The sequence below is a fragment of the Chenopodium album genome, chromosome 4, assembly GCF_948465745.1.
Source record: "Chenopodium album chromosome 4, dcCheAlbu1.1, whole genome shotgun sequence".
NCBI classification, from domain to species: domain Eukaryota; kingdom Viridiplantae; phylum Streptophyta; class Magnoliopsida; order Caryophyllales; family Amaranthaceae; genus Chenopodium; species Chenopodium album.
Genome location: NC_137837.1, coordinates 75,483,170 through 75,499,181, shown reverse-complemented (window position 1 = coordinate 75,499,181; position 16,012 = coordinate 75,483,170). Strand labels below are relative to the sequence as shown.

At 31.6% G+C, this 16,012-nt stretch overlaps 1 protein-coding gene across 1 annotated transcript; it reads left to right on the top strand.

The window, feature by feature from the left end:
• The first annotated feature begins 15,128 nt into the window (after positions 1-15,128).
• LOC145628170 (protein NDR1-like) lies at positions 15,129-15,773 on the top strand. Its single transcript, XM_081680480.1, has one exon. It carries the CDS (start codon positions 15,129-15,131, stop codon positions 15,771-15,773), a length of 645 nt encoding a protein of 214 aa, XP_081536606.1.
• Positions 15,774-16,012: the final 239 nt, after the last annotated feature.

Sequence of the window (16,012 nt, the reverse complement as noted above, 5' to 3'; positions counted from 1 at the left end):
AGGTTCTTAGCCCCTTAGATTCTTAGCCCAATGATTATGCTATCTTTATTTATATATATATTTAACCAAATGAACAACATATTAATTTGAATTACATAGATTACAAATTTATTCAAGGTTATTGTTGCCTATCTAAAACTTGCCATTAAAAAAGTTGATTAGTGGTGTGAAAGGTAGTAATCAAACATTTTTCCTTATTTATAATTATATATATATACGTTCCATGTTGGATGACTAATCACAGTATTATAAAGTGTTTTAAGTGGCCCATCCTAACTTTAATTATTGATAATTTCAATTTGATTAAGTGATTAACACTTGACATAGTCTTGTTTAATTTCATAGGTATTCCAAGTTTGACTAGATTATTAGCTCTAGCTACTTGACATTGTTTAATGTAACAGATTCAAATACACAGCTGCTATCCCTACTACAAATACAAAAATAAACATCAACCATTTCATCATAATTTAGCATAAAAATTATTAATAACCAATGGAAAAGCCTACACACGGTGGTTGTTACGGCGGCATAGTCTCATTCGGCTTATTCGCCACCGTCCTCCTCTGCCTTCTCCTCCAGCCCTCAACCGCTCAACCCGAAATAACCATTGAAAAATTTACCGTTACTACCCTCAAGGAAGTTACAAATTCCTCAAACACTGTCAACTTTGAAATAAAGTTTTTAAATTTTGACCCCTATCCAATTGACTATAATACCCTCAACTTTACCTTTTATTACAAACCAAGTAACGCTACTATTTTACCTATTGGAAATGCAACATTTAAACCCTTCTACCTACGTAACAAGGGGCGCTCTACACGCCGTGTTGGGACTATTGAGGGTGGTGCTAGCGACTTCGGTAATAATGTTACCACCGCGCCACCGGTGGTGTTTAGGGTGGAGCTTGTAACTTCGATAAGGTACGAGTTTAGTCTCATTTTTAAGTCCAAATGGCAACGTTACGTGGTGGGAGCCGATTTGAACGTAGATGAGCAGGGTAATTTGATTAAGAGGAAGCACAATAGAGGAATTCCTCTTACATCCGGAGTTGGAAGGAACTATATGAATTGTTCTCAGTTGATGTTCATGTTACTTATCAGCTTGTTTTTAATTCTTTCATTGTAGATTCAATAATTACTGATGCTCACTTCAAGTATATTTTACGTAGTTCATTAATTAATTTGTTGATTCTTTTGATATGTACGAGGGTGTGATTTGTAAAAAATAAGTAAATTGGTTCAGTATGATTTACTTTATATAATGTTAATTTTGAACAGATGTGTAAATAAAAGTGGCAACTCCCCATATGTAAAGTTTTATTGTTAGATTTATTTTACAGAATTTTGTGAAAAAAGAAAGGTCTGTTCCAATTGACTGAACTCAGCTGAACTGAACTGAACTGAACTGAGCTGAACTGAACTGAACTGAACTTATTAATTAGTGATTTTTAACTACGGATTAGTGATCTTTGATTATTTATTACTATACATATATGTATATACAAATGTACATATTATTATTAATAACATTATTATTATTATTATTATTAATTATTGATGATTATTATTATTTATTTATTTATTTATTTTTTATTATTATTATTATTATTATTATTATTATTATTATTGATGATTATTATTATTAGTATTATTATTTCAATTATTATTGTTATTATTATTATTTATTGATGATTATTATTATTATTATTATTTATTACTTATTGATTATTATTATTATTGTTAATATTATTATTATTATTGTTGTTGTTGTTGTTGTTGTTGTTGTTGTTGTTGTTGTTGTCGTCGTCGTCGTCGTCGTCGTCGTTGTAATAAGAGCTTAAAAGAATGAAATTTGGCTTTATATATATCATTAGCAATATCATTAGACGTAAATTAAGAGCTGAACTGAACTGAATTTCAACAGAAGAGAACAGGCCCTAAGTGGTCGATTTTTTATAAAAGGACTTTTTAAGTGAAAAGTTGTGAAAAAGGAACTTTTTAAGTTGTATTATCTTTTTAGGGGGTACTTAGGTGGATTTTCTTGGTGGTTAACTTTTACGTGTTAGTGAGACGAGTTCAAAAAAACTCTCCACGTGACCGAAGTTATAGGTCGTTATGGACAAAGGACCGATAACAGAATTGATAAGAAAGTGATGCAATGACTTGGCCTGGCTTTTGTCCAACTCATACCGGTATCGACTCGATCCCATACAAGAGGGGCGGCTAGCCGACTATAAGCATTGGCGGATTTCATAAGAGGCCGGCTTTACATTAACGTTGTAGAATAAAAAAAGCAGAATGTAAAATGTGATATGCGTGGAATGGACAATTTATTAGAGTCGGCTTGGTTATATTTGTTAATATTGTATTTACGTTAAGTTTATCTTGTTAGGAGTTTTAGGCAAGTTGGGTTTCCGATTGTATTGGGTATATATTTGTGAGTATTATCAATGCAAATGGTTAAGCCGTTTTCTCCAATATTTCCCTAAGTTTAACACAATTAGTTCATGATTAATAATTTATAATTGAATATAACCATAACTGAAAAAAAATAAATAATACTTCCTCCGTTCCATAATATAGTTGTTGTTTGTGATTTTTCACGGTATTTAAGAAATAGGAGGAGAAAGTGAATAAAGTACATTAATAAAAGTGAAAAATACAGTCATAAACAAAAGTTAGAGAGAGAAAGTGAAAAAATGTACTCACTCCGTCTTTTTTAAGTGCATCACTTTGATTTTTGCACTATTCACATTCAATAATTGACTTAATTTTTTCACCTTTATAAAATAAATAATTGTTATTATATAATATACAATTAGATTCGTCATAACGTCTAGTTTCATAATATAATTTTTTTTTTTTATAATTGTAGGCACAAAAAAATTACATAAGTGCCACATTGGATATTGTATGGGTCAAAAATCAAATTATTGACTTAATGCTAATTTGACTATTAAAATTATTAAATTGGGTGAATAAATTAAATTAGCCCATTTTAGTTATTTTAATTAAATTGTTTATTTAATAGTTAAAAGCCATTAAAAATGGGTTATAATAATCAAGCAGGCCCACCACCATTGTACATCAAACCCTAACCCTAAGAGTCACTCACTCTATAAATAGAGGCTCTCTAATTCATTTGAAGGGAGAAAATGAAACAGAAAGAAAAACCTAGAGAGAAACTTAGAGAGAAAACTAAGAGAGAAACCTAGAGAAAACAAGGAGAATTCAAATACAAAAAAAAAGCCTCTCAAATACTCTAAACCTCTCTAAAGAAAATTTGTCATCAAATACTCTAAATCTCTCTAGAGAAAACCCCTCATCAAATACTCTAAACCATTTTAGAGAAAACATCTCAAAGCCTAGAAGAAGAACAACAAGCATTCGACGTGTCGTTCTACTCTAGAAGATCACCCGTGGAAGAGATCAAGCCTCGAAGGCCCTCAACACGAAGGAAAGAAGAACCTCAAATCATCAAGAACATCACCGGTTCAGCCTCTACATCAAAAATTCATTGATCGAGATCAAGCCTCGTCGGCCCTCAATCAAGAATACAAGTCAAAGGTCTTCCTCAACAACAAGTCAAAGGTCTATATCAACATAAGTCAAAGTTATGCATCAAATCTTTGATCGAGATCAAGCCTCGACGACCCTCGTTCAAGAATCAAGTCAATTTGTGAATTACGTAAAAGTCAAAGTGGAGATCGAATCAGAGGAGCAAATTAGAGATTTTACCCTAAATTATCAAATTAATAAAATTAATTTTTTGTTGCATTTGTTTTGAACCTATATTTTACAGATTTAAAATTTGTGTTTACAATAATTTTTACCAATTAACAATTAAAAATATTAATGTTCAAAGTTGTGGCTCGGCAAATGTACCGGTCAAAATGATGCAAATAAAAAAACAGAGGGAGTACAAAGCATGTGCAAAATTCAAGGGTAAATTAGGAAGTACAATGAATAAAGTTAAAATAGTGAGGGTATAATGGTATTTACATACTATCAAAAAATAAACATTTTGGTTCTCCAAAATAGAAAAATGAGAATTATATTATGGGACGGAGAGAGTAATTATATTATTATTAATTTTTATTAGCTCGTTTACAGTGTGGCTAACCATGTCATGTGGGCTGATATACACACCAAAATACTGGCCATGTAACGCCTATTGAGTAACACCTAACTGACCAAGCAATCCTTGATTGAGAAAATTATGACCGACTGAGTAACCCCTGACCAAAGAACCCCTGATCGATTGAGTAACCCATGAGTCCGTGATTGAGTAATCCCTGACCAAGTAACCCATTGCATGACTACTGATAAATTCAAGTAACCTCTAATCAATCGAATAACCCCTGATAAGTAACTCTAGGCACACAATATGGCCAACCATATATGAAACTTTTTTTTTTCTAATATTATATTACTATTATACATTACATTATTGTACTATTGATGGATCATAAAAATGTATATTACAAATATTTTTTTACGAAAATATTTGCCCTCTTATAGGTAATTTGCGACCAACAATCATATTCACAAAACACATATATATTAATAGATAAAAGTCTTTTAGTCAACTAAAAAAGCCAATACAAACTACGTACTGGTCAAACCAGTCAAGAGAAACAGCTAATAACCAATTACCAAACAAGGTTGCGCTATATACTAGCATATGATATTATTATGTAGCATCATCATGCTGGTACATGACTATATGAGGAGACTTTCGACATATGACTTATCTTTATTCTATTCCATGTAGCTTGGATATGAATCATATGATGGCTGCTATGATTCAAGTTGCTCTTATCATAGCTTATAATAAGGAATTCTACTTGTACAACTATCTTGTTTTAATTTGTTTTCACATAAACTCCAATGTTAATTAGCTTTTAATAATAACAATTTAATATTATCCACAAGTTGCTCTTTCCTACTCATATTCTTCATATCAATATAATCATATCATATTCATGTAGTTGTTTGATCACCTACGTGTTTATATCAATATAATCATATCATATTCTTCAAGAATTAATATAAATGCTAGATCAATAAGCTTGACATTTATTTCCATTCTCCATTAAAGGTATACCAAAATAATATACAAGCTAAGTACTTACAAAATTTTATTCGTATTTCTTTCCTAGAACAAAAAATAAACAAGTATAGTTTAAAAAAACCAATTCAATGACAACAAACGCTAAACAAGAAGGTGGTTGTTACGGGCACAATGTACCCTCGTTAGGCTTAATCGCCACTATCGTCGTAGTCTGCCTTGTTCTCCTACAACCCACGACCACAAACGCTTTTATGGTACCTTCAACTTACATGGAAGAGTTTACCGTTTTTGCAATCAAGGAAAACTCTACTACCAATTCCTCTCGTCACAACACTATCCATTTCGAATTATGGTTTAACAATAGAGAAAGAAAGAAAGGCGTTTACTATGATGCTTTAAACCTTACTTTCTATTATAAGCCTAATGATAACATTAGTAGCTTGATTCCAATTGGAAATGCTACTTTTAAAAGCTTTTACCAACTGTCGGATGGAAGTGATTGGCGTAAGGGTGATTTTGAGGTTAGAGGGGTAAAATGGGAAAGTATTACGGTGTCGCCAGTAATATTTAGGGTGGAGTTAGTAACAATGTTAAGGTACGATAAAATGTTTTTTAGAAAGTCCAAACGTGAGCTTTATGAAGTAGGAGCTGACCTCAAAGTCAATGATCAAGGTGATTTGATGATTAAGAAGTGGGCGATCTTTAAGTGGGGAATTGAACTTACGTCTAGTGTTGGAAGGAATTATATGGGAAGTGTTCAATTGGTTGGCATGTTTGTTTTGTTTGTCTTTTATTTTTGGTAAATTAGTTCTATTATTGATTTGTATTCTCTCTTTAAAGCAATACATTTGCGTCCTCCGTACTTTTCTACAACAATTCGTTCATACGTTTTGTTTTATTTTGACTTTTGACACTATTCACTTACTTACTTTGCCCATTATCATTTGATAATTATACATATGAAACAAACAGTTAAGTTGACGAGTCTTATAATCACATTCAAGGAATTGGTTGCAAACTCCCTAACATTTCACATCTAGCATTATTAATTTTATATACTATCTCATTTGTTTTTAATTAATTTTTTGCAACAAATGAATATTACATATCTTAGAAATAATACCCTTTTATTGTAAATAATAAAAAACAAGGGTATGGTAGTATTAATTTTGTTAAATTGTGACTCGAAATCTAGTGGTCTGACTTTGAACGCTTATATCTCTCAAACTACAACTGATTTTGAGGTGATTTAAGTTGCAGGTGATAGCTTGGTTCAAGAGTTTTCCAATGATAGGTTATATGCCCAAATCCGATAAGAAACGAGAAAGTTATGAGCGTTTTACAAAAACCTGATGAAGCTGGAAATTTGCAACGAGGCTGCGAGCTATAGCTCTAGGCGAGTGAGCTATAGCTCGGCCCTATGAGGACTTGCAGCAGGCATGAGCTAGCTGCCGAGCTATAGCTCGGTAGTTAGGTTATTCTAGGATAATTCATGGAATATTTCCTAAAATTATATCTTTTCTATGACGACTATTTGAGTATACTTGAGGAACAATCTTAGGGTTTCCTTGTGTTATAAAAGGACCCTTTAGTTGATCAATTAGATCATAACCTTTTTTTGAGCCATTAGATTTAGGACTCCTTGTATTATTCTCTTGTTTCTTTCTCCATTATAGTGAAGAAGCTCTTGAATCCCCCACCCGTGGATGTAGGTCTATTTTGACCGAACCACGTAAATCCTTGTGTTGTTTATTTATCTTCTTTATTGTTTCTCTTGTTCTTAATTTCATTGACTTGTTCCGCATTAATCAAACACAATTACACCCTTATTTCCTAACAAATTTCAAATTGTGTAAAGTCTGATTTTCATATCAGATTATTTAACATAATTTATTAATCCAAAGTAATAAAAAAGAATTTCTCCTGACATTAAAACTGTTTTAAATACTTGCAACAATTTCTAAAAATGAAAATGTCACAATACTAGATATAATTCAAGTGTATTTTTTTTGGGATAAAAATTGTACTATTATTCTTATATAAAGCTCATGGTTTGCCTCTCAAAAAAAAAAAAAAAAAAAAAAAAAAAAAAGGCTCATGGCCCTAATATAAGCATATACTCCTAATTCAAGTCTCCTAACAATCTCTAAGCTCATCCCCATTTAAGTATACTAAATTATATGAAGTCTAGCTTTTCTTAAATACCGTGAAAAAGTGTGTTATAATTTATAAGTATTAAAAACGGAAAAAGTATATTAATTACTTCGCCGTTGGGCCTCTGAAATCTCATAAACGGCCTTGGCAATCCTTTATGTGACATGGTCCTACATTTGACTTAATTTGGAGTTAATTCTTATTCAAATCCATGTAGCTAGCAAGGATATGATGGCTACGATTTAATTAAGTTGTTGTGATTGTAGCATATAATAAAATACGAGTAATAAAATAAAGCTTGCAACTCACTCAACTTGTTTTTTTGTTTAAATTTGTTCACATAAACTCCAATGTTAATTGTTCTTTCCTACTCATATTCATCATAATTATAATCATATTTGTAGTTTTGTATGGTGTTAAAATAAAATTTAATAATATTTATTGTGTGGTTGTTTGATCACCTAAAGTATCTTCACGAAAGAATAATAAATTCTAGATCGAAAAGCAAGATAGTTATGCACATGCATCGCGTATTACATGAATTTACGTAGCATAAATACCAAAAATAATATACAATGCAAGTATATCCATACATTTAATTTCTTTCATAGCATAAAATTAAACAAGCCTAGTTAAAAAAACCAATGACTAGGGTTCGTTTGACATTGCTGTGGTTTTCTGTTTTTTGACTTTTCGTTGTATAAAAGTATATGATATATGTCACATAATGAAACAAAAATTATTTAATTTTATTAAAATCATAATAATTTTGAAAATTGACAACAAAAAAGTGGAAACACCTTTTTCTTGTTTCTTGTTTTTGGTTTTTAGTTTTAAAAAAAACAGGAAACTAAAAACCAAAAATGATGCCAAACAAGCCCAAGTTTATACAAGGTGGTGCTTACGGGTGCTATGTATCCTCGCTAGGCATAATCGCTACTGTTGTCGTAGTCTGCCTACAACCCACAGCCACAGCGTTATGAGGTGGGAGCTGACCTCAAAGACAATGATCAAGGTAATTTGATAATAAAGAATTTTTTTGCAATTGATTTAGAATCTAGAGCGCTAGAAGGAATTATATGGGAAGTATCCAATTGATGGGCTTGTTAAGTTGTTTTTATTTTAATTTTGGTGAGAACTATTTTTACTATTGATTCGCATTCTTCCTTTTATGGAGTAATACTAATACATATCCGTTATTTGGTAATTGGTACACTCTTTCATAAACCACAAAAACTTTTCTTTCCCAAATGCTCATTAGATCAAGGGTAAATGAAGAGCTGAGGATGATGTCGTGACTAGGTGTATACTGAGAGTAGAGTCGATCAAAGATGACCCAACCCTAAGTCCGGTCTGAATTTGGGCGGGTATAACCAGGTTGGACTTGACCCGATTTTTCAAAAGTTTTGAACAGGCGTGGGAAGACATTTTTAAGCGAATTTAATTGTTATTTTTTGGTTAGGCCCGGGCATTTTGGCCGGGTATGGGCACAAACTTTTCAATCCGAAGTGTGGCTCGACCTGATGAATGGATGATTTTTTTTTTACCTTGAATCGGCCCGGCCCCAACCTGCCCAATGATCACCTCTAATTGAGAGTATGCAATATATAGCACGAATCAAATTTAATGACATCTCATTCAATACTTTTTAATCATTAACGTATAATTAAGATCAAAATGTTGTCAATCTAAAAATTAAATAAAAAAAATGAACGGAACATTATCTTTTAATATCAGAGGAATTTTATCAAAATATATAACTAATTTTCGCACATAAACATATATATATATATATAAAAAAAAAAAAAACTATTTAAAAAAATTCAAACAAACCGCGCATCTCACGGGCTTCATCTATTTCTTATTATTTACAACGAAGAAATATTTATGCCTCATAAGTCATAAATAATACTTTTTGTTGCATATATTAAGAAGAGAGTTAATAGTTATCTATCCAAAAGGACTAAAACTTGACAAGTTATCAAATCATTATAAATTTATATAAAAACGTGGTATATGAAAACTTCCAACATTTGACTTAATTCTTATTCAAATTCATGTATCTAGGATATGATGGCTAAAATTTAAGTTGCTGTAATAGTAGCAGCTTATAATTATATAATAAGGCTTGGCGGCTTGCAACTCGCTTAACTTATTTGTTTTCACATAAACTCCAATGTAAATTGCTCTTTCCTACCCATATTCATCATATTAATATAATCATATCATATTTGTGCGGTTGTTTGACCACCTAACTATTTTCACGATTAAGTAATAAATTCCAGATCAAAAAGCAAATGAACAATATGCATAGTGAATTATTATTAAATAAAATTTTCATAGCATAAATACCAAAAATAATATGCAAGCATATACCAACATTAATTTTATTTCTTTGCTCAAATAAAATTAAACAAGCCTAAGCTAACCACCAAAAACACCAATGTCAAAGGTTAAACAAGGTTGTTACGGCTGCTATGTATCCTCGTTAGGCTTAATCGCCGCTGTCGTCGCCGTCGTCGTCTGCCTTCTGCTACAACCCACAGCCACATACGCTTTTGTCCCAAAAACACATCCACCAGTAAGAACACCTAGTTATATGATGCCTACGATTACCTTACAAAAATTTACCGTTTTCGCCCTCAAGGAAAAGTCTACCAATTCTACCTCTCGTAATAACACCATTCAATTCCAAATAAGGCTAAGTAACAGCTTAGCGACCGTAGCTTATTACTACGATACTTTCAACCTTACTTTCTATTATAAACCTAACAGTATCGACAAACAACTCATTGGAAATGCCACTTTTAAAGGCTTCTATCTTGGGACGAGACGCAGTGATGCACTCAAGGGTAACTTTGAGGCTAAAGGGGTAAGATGGGGAAATATTACTGCGTCACCAGTAATATTTCGGGTCGAGTTAGTAACAAGGACAAGGCACGATACAACGTATTTTACCAAGTCTAAATGGAAGCGATATGAGGTGGGAACTAACTTCAAAGTCAATGATCAAGGTAATTTCATTAAGAAGAAATATGGTTTTAGTACTGAACTAGGATCTAGAGTTGGAAGGAATTTTACGGGACGTATTCAATTCATGGGCTTGATTAGTTTGTTTTTATTTTATTTTTGGTGAACTAAAGAGGTTTATGTGACGGGGTGTAATTTTTTACTCGGGTGTACAAAGGAATCTCTCTACCCCACTCTATTTATTGGTGTGTCTTTAGCATATTTGTAAGTAAATATCTAGTGATTTTATTCATTAATAGATCGAATCAGATCAATTCATATCAGATCATATTTTACAATTTATATTTACAAATTATTAATTATCATTTCTTCTGTAATTAATAAAATTAATTAATTATGAAATTTTCATATATTGAAAGTGTGCAATAATGTATGAATCTATCTAATGCCATACATCTCAATAATCAATAAAACAATCTTGTGGATTACTTGGTTTTCTCTCTTTGGTAACAATTGCCACACTTTTCTTTTACAATTGTTGAAGAATAATTGCAACGGTTTGTTATTTGGTATGGATCCACTACTATTTATTCTCTTTTTCTCTCACTTCTACTAACCTCATTTACACCACTTTTATTTTTTTATTTTTTAATATATAAATATATATAATTATTTATCTCTCTTACTAACAATTAAATATATCCTCACTATTTTGAAAATAGTATAGTGCACCCGGGTGCACCATGCGCATGGTGCACCCGGAAAGAACATTAGGCTTATTTTAAAGAACATGAGAAAAAAAAAAAGAACATACGAGTGTTTGAAAAAGAACATGCTAGTATTTGAAAAAGAACATGCATAATAGTGTTCAACACAAGAACATGTTTGTGTTTGACAAAGAACATGGCCTCCGAAAAGAACATTAGGCATATTTTAAAGAACATGGAATAAAAAGAATATGTTAGTGTTTGAAAAAGAACAAGCTAGTGTTTGAAAAATTAACCTTGCTTGGTTATCTTCCAGTTGGCTTCAATTCATTACTATTCTTCTTTCTCCTCTAATTGTTCTTTTTTAAACAACTTGTACTTTATAGTTTTAATTATTTTTTTTTAAAAAAAAAACCCCAAATTCACAAAATTAAACACTTTAACTTTAAAATTATTGAAGAAAAACAATTTGCACGTACAAAATTTATACTTACATTTTACTTGAATCCACCATTTGTCTAAGTTTGAAGGTTGAATTGTTGAAATAAGTTCAATTTTTTTCTTGGGTTTCACTTTGAAGATGAACAATTTTGCTATTTTGAATTTTTTTTGAAAAATAGAAAAAGATAGAGAGGAAAGTTATGGAGAGAGAAAATGAGTACTCTGGAAATAATTTTTACCCAAATTCATTGAAATTCTTAAATGAAAACGATGGTGTAAAGGAGAGTAAAAATTGGCAGCAAGAAATAGAGTGATAGGAAGGGAAAGAGGAGTGAGAAATTGCAGGAGAAGAGAGTGATGGATTTGCAGTTGCAAGAAGATAAAAATATGTTCATTTTTTACCCATGTTCTTTTAAATATACTAAATGTTCTTTTGGGTGCACCATGCGCATGGTGCACCCGGGTGCACCAACCACAAAACTCCTCTCTCTTTAAGTTTTATTATTATTAGTTCTATAAGCTAGAAAAAAAAATTAATCATGTCATTTAATAAAGATTTTTATCATGGAAATAATGCAGAACACTCGGACATTGCCCGGGATTTAAATGTGCAACTTATAGAAATAAACAAATGTGTCTCACTATATGATATTTACAATTTTATATGGAGTAAGTAAGATATAAGAAGTACATTTTATTTTATGAAATTAATAATCACATATTCTTATTTGTCAAATTATACTCTCAGATCATGCTAATAGTTGGATGTTCAAAATGTATGTACAATTATTTGAGTGTTTTATCTATACTCCGTATTTTATTAGGTGATATAAATTTAAGGATTTGAGAAAAAAATTCTAAAAAATAAAAATAAAAATAAAAATACACATGTAACATGTTGATCTTGTTGGAAGCGTAAAGACTATTAAAAATTCACTAACTACACTTTCTTCCTTTTGTCTTTCTTTATTTCTAAGTTTTCTTTTATTATAACATTAGCAAGATTGGTATCACCCTCTTTGTACGAAAGAATAAATATTTTATGTAACAAAAAAAGCAAAGTATATGACATTTTGAAGCTTATTATATTTCATCTTACCAAAAATAGTTGAAGCAAACCTAGAGAGTAAAAAACCTCTTCCCCTTCACAAATTAGATAGATAGCCTAGCCAAAAACCAATGGCAGCCCAAAATTTTTTTACTAGTAATAAAGGTGGTTGTTGTGGTGTAATTATCACCGTAACCATAAGCGCTATCTTATTTTGGTTTCTCATAATTAGGACCTCAAAACCCGTTTGTTCCATCGAGAAATTTGACGTTTTTACCCTTACAAAAAATACCAATAATGTCACCCGTCACAACAACACTAGCCACTACAACAACACTACTACTATCTCCTACGACCTAAAGCTTAATAATAAAAATCATAACAAGGGAATTTTCTATGATACCATTGATGTAACGTTTTATTACATGTCTAAGAATTATTCTATTAGAAATGACACTTTCCCGCCCTTCTACCAAGGTCGTCTTAAGAGTGCTCATCGTCATGGGAAGTTTGATGTAGGAGGGGTAAAATTGGAAAATGATACGACACCGGTCGTGTTTAAGGTGGAGTTAAAGACCGCGGTGAGGTTCAAGAACACGATTTGGAAGACACACCGTCATCAAGTGGTGGTAGAAGCTGACTTGAAAGTCAACAGTGAGGGTATTTTGATCAAGGGGAAGGGCAATAAAGGAATTGTCCTTAGGTCAAAGGCTGAAAAGAATAACGGTCGTTATGAGCTGGTGGGTATTTTGGGCATTTTGATTTTTATTATTTATTCTTGGTAATTTGGAATTTTGGATTTATCAATTATATATTCATATGATGGATTTCCCTCCCTTTTCTCATTTTGTTTGTCCTATAAGTAGCTATTAGAGGACGGGATCTAATTCCGGTCATCGATAAACTATCTTACTTAAATTAGTTGATATCCACAATTCAATCATTTTTTTTTATTTCATAGTGTGATGATAGTAGATAGTGTATTGTGTGTTTTTTTTTTTTGACAAAATTAATCATTATAATGTCCTCCTGAGATGATTAATTTGATTGTGTGTTATATATACTTATATGTACGAAGTACGTCTTTAACCAATTTTATGGAATAATTTGATGAGGTTGTTTAAAGTAATTGAGCTTCTTGAATTGTAGATTTTTTAGCTAAGTATGTGATGTCACCTAATAAAAGTCATTTTTCGATAAATTCATCATTTTTTTTTGAAAGTAAATACAATAACATACAAGTACATACATCCTAATTCCTAATAACATCATTTTTTCTTACTCATACAATGCTCTTTGCCCTTTCTCTTCAAACTCTCCAAGGTGATTTGAGTCTGGATAGAAAAACTAATCAAACTCTCACTACTGATTATTTGATTAGGGTTTTGACTCCCTTAGATTACTCCAAGTCAAAGTAATCAAGCAAAAATCATATCCTAATTCACTCTTGCATTTAAAATGTCAATCCTAATACATTAATACCCAATGAAATTTACCAGGAATCTTTTTATTGTATCAACTCTCTAACCTTTGACTAAAGTCAGATGTTATTTATTTATTTATTTATTGGATTCAAAAAAAAAAAAAAAAATACTACTATGTATATATTACAATGTGAAAATTTCATATCAGAACTATGAAGTGGGTCAGATGTTTTATATCCATTGAATTCAAAGACAAGCCCAACTGATCACCTGCACCATATAAAACCCACAACTTGAAGGGCAATATGGTAAATCACTGGGCTTATTTACTTGACAATAAAACGGACGATAGAGGCAAGATTGTAACATGCGTCTTTTTAATAAGCCAAGTAATACAACATAAAAACTCTTGTCTAGAATCTAGATGCAAATCAATTAAAGCCAAGGATATCAAGATTCAAGAACTAAAGTGAAAATGAGAGTGAGAGATGGCTCAAGTGGTTAAAGCTTCTCTTCAGATTTTAGGAAATTCTAGGATCAACTATCACCTCCACCCTTGTGACTCTCTAAATACATTTAATAACAAAAAGGGTGATAATTTCTTTCTTTGAAGGGTACCTTTGTTTCCACATTAAAAGGTTTTGTGACTACATGACTACACCTATCATCTGCCTAGTAAAATTATTCTACAACAATAGTATCGATTATGTCATTTACATAATATACTTTCTCTGTTCTTCTTGCTTGGTCCGCTTTAAATTTTACACTATTCATCACTCTTCTCTTGATCGTCTTTTGTGAATTATTTGTAAAAAAAACATATTCGTCTTAATAATTATTATCATAATATATACTTGTAACTTTTATAAATTTTTCTTAAACTTAATGAGAAATAAAATTATTAATAATTAAAATTATATATATGCATTGTCAAATATGATAAATGAAACATGTATGTCAAGTAAAAAAGAACGAAACAAGTAAGGACTGGTAGTTTACCTTAGCGTTTGGTCGTTCAAACTTGGGTCGTTGTGGCGGGTCCTAAACTCCTAATCATGTGTAATGGTCAATAGAAATATGCTAATTCGTACAATTATGGCCATGTGCAACTGTGCACTAGATGCGATGGTTGGTATCACTCACCCCATTTTCTATCAATTTTTGATTTTTTTTTTTTTTTTTGAAAGGATCAATTTTTGATTTTATTAAAGCAAGTCACCTCACAATATTATACAACTATTATCCAAACAAAATCGAACCCATTCCTTTCCTCATTCTCTCTCATAAACAACCTTAGCCTAAAAACCAATGTCTTCAACCAATAACGCGGAAAAACAAGGCAAAGGTTGCTGTGGCAGCTGCATATCATTAGCCATAACCGCTATATTAATCTGGCTTTTCCAATTTAAAACCTCAAGCCCCACTTTATCCATTGAGCAATTTGACGCATTTGCCCTCGAGGGAGTTACCAATAATACCACTCGTAACAACAACACTATTCACTACGACTTGAAGCTCAAAAACAAGGGTTCAAATGTCAATAAGGGAATTTATTACGATACCCTCGATCTCACCTTTTATTACAAACCCAATTTTAACGGCGTTTTGATTGGAAATGCCTCTTTTGCCCCTTTCTACCAAGGCCATGGAAAGGCTACCCACCGTGTTGGGGATATTGTGCCTAGAGAGGTACCATGGGAAAATGATACCGTGCCCGTGGTGTTTAGGGTGGAGCTAGCGACCGCGGTGAGGTACAAGAGCATGTTTTGGAAGACCAAAAGACATCATCTGGCAATGGGAGTTGACTTGGAAGTCAATGAGCAAGGTAGTCTAGTTAAGGGAAAGGACAATAAGGGAATTAAACTTATTAGCTCTAAAGGTGAAAAGAATAACAAGGGCCGTTTAGAAGTGGTGGGTCTTTTGAGTATTTTGATTTTCATTCATTCTTTGTAATACTTGGATAATTTGCATTTTTTATTTTAGCTCTAGAGTAGTACACGTATTTTGGGTAATTTAAATTTTTTCTTATTCCTTCAAGTCAAATTTTTGTATTATACGCATGCATCATGTATGTATACGTATGTGGCTACAGCAACTAGTAATGAGGGCTATAGCAACTAATTATGTCAGTTACTAAAAAGTCATTTTCGCTATACTTTATTTTATAATAAAATTCAGCTATTGGTCATCAA